The sequence below is a fragment of the Triticum aestivum genome, chromosome 2A (assembly GCF_018294505.1).
Source record: "Triticum aestivum cultivar Chinese Spring chromosome 2A, IWGSC CS RefSeq v2.1, whole genome shotgun sequence".
Taxonomy (NCBI): Eukaryota; Viridiplantae; Streptophyta; class Magnoliopsida; order Poales; family Poaceae; genus Triticum; species Triticum aestivum.
In genome coordinates this window covers 756,393,947-756,395,509 of record NC_057797.1, presented here as the reverse complement: position 1 = coordinate 756,395,509, position 1,563 = coordinate 756,393,947, and the positions used below count along the sequence as shown (strand labels likewise).

At 59.0% G+C, this 1,563-nt stretch overlaps 1 protein-coding gene across 1 annotated transcript; it reads right to left on the bottom strand.

Moving 5' to 3' along the window:
* LOC123038208 (F-box/kelch-repeat protein At5g15710) lies at positions 1-1,562 on the bottom strand (the record flags this gene model as incomplete). The annotated part of the gene is made up of 1 exon (XM_044462101.1): positions 1-1,562. A coding segment is annotated over one exon (1,149 nt), but the record flags the coding sequence as incomplete, so codon positions are not given.
* Between the last annotated feature and the right edge of the window lies 1 nt (position 1,563).

The following is a 1,563-nucleotide window of genomic DNA, read 5'->3' as shown; positions in this document are numbered from 1 at the left end:
GATCAAGTGAACTCATGTTTTTAACTTAAAAGAAAATACAAATCAAACACTATTCGGATAAAACAACACAAGATCCTTTTCATTTCAGATATGGAAATGGAACCACTTACAAGTCACTGTTTGCTAAAAAATGGGAATGGGAACAGGCAGACCTCCAGTTGTATTTGTAACGATACTTCTAACTGCTGAAGTAGTGAAGGATCTCTGATGGCATGACTTGAAAAAATTGGTGGCTCAAGTCAAGTACTAGAAATGTTCTAAATTATTGGCTCAAAGAAGACACTATTCACCTAGCACTTGACAATTGATACAGCTAACAGGAATGATCCAATAGAACATCAAACAGGCATCTGGATGCCGAACTCCAAACCTAAAAGCATCTGAGCTGAAATCTTCGCAATGCAGCTCAACCATCAATAGATCGATGTGTCAAATCTTGGCTCGTAGAAGCAGAACTGGGTATTGCACAATTGGCTTGCGCAGCCAGCAATCCACGACCAAGCTTTCTTGTCGACATCGTATAGGAGACCTCTGCCCTGGTTCCACGAGGTGAAACAGATGAGGTTGTCCTGCCCAAAGCACTCGAATCTCTCGGCAGACAACCTTAACAGAGCCCTGAAGTACTTGGGCGGCATCCTGCTTATTTCCACCCAGACAGTCCTGCCATGATCCAGCTCCCAGATCCTCATACTCTGCAGCGTGCTGTAAAGCCCGATCCTCCCCACTAAGAAGAGCCTTTTGCGAGCTCCGGCGACGAGATACCCATCGAGCAGCGACCGTGGGAATTTCGCTGGTATATGCTCCCATTTGCCCGCATCCACTCTGTACATCATCAGCCCGAGCGGCGAGAGCGTCTCCAGGTACAGCCGGGAGTCGCAGAAGGCCATCTTGGAGGAGCAGAGGTTCTCGGCGGGCATCATCTGGTGCACTGACCATCTGTCCGCCTTGGAGTCGTAGACCTCGGTGGGGAGCGTCTCCCCGTAGACATCGCTGGTGGCGATGACCTTGAAGGAGCCGAGCTTCCGGTCGACGGCGAGCACGAGCTGGCGCTGCTGGTTGTGATGCATCTCCGGGAGCACCCGCCAGGCCTGCGTGAGCGGGTTGCAGACGAGGGTGCGGAAGACGGAGGAGGCGTCGAAGCCGGAGAAGCAGACGAGGCCGCCCGAGGAGCCGACGAGCCAGAGGTCCCAGGCGGGGAGGAAGGCGAGGGGCAGCCGGTAGCGCGCGCGGAGGGGCAGGCTGAGCGCGGCGCAGTGGGCGGGGGCGGAGCCCCGGGCGAAGGCGAGCACGCAGGGCCCGTGGGAGGGCGCGGCGGCGTGCGCGGCGAGGAAGGCCGGATCGCGCGGGACCGCGGCGGCCCAGCGGCGGGAGACGGCGCGGAGGCGCGGGAGGAGGAAGGGCGGGACCCGGGCCAGCACCTCGAGGAGCAGGTCGTCCGGGAGCGCCGCCCAGACGTCGGCGTCCATGGGCACGTCGGCGGGCGGGGCCGCGGCGGCCGAGGGCGCGGGCGTCGCGGAGCAGGTCTCCTCGTCGAGCCCCCGCGGCCTGGTGCGGGGGCGCGAC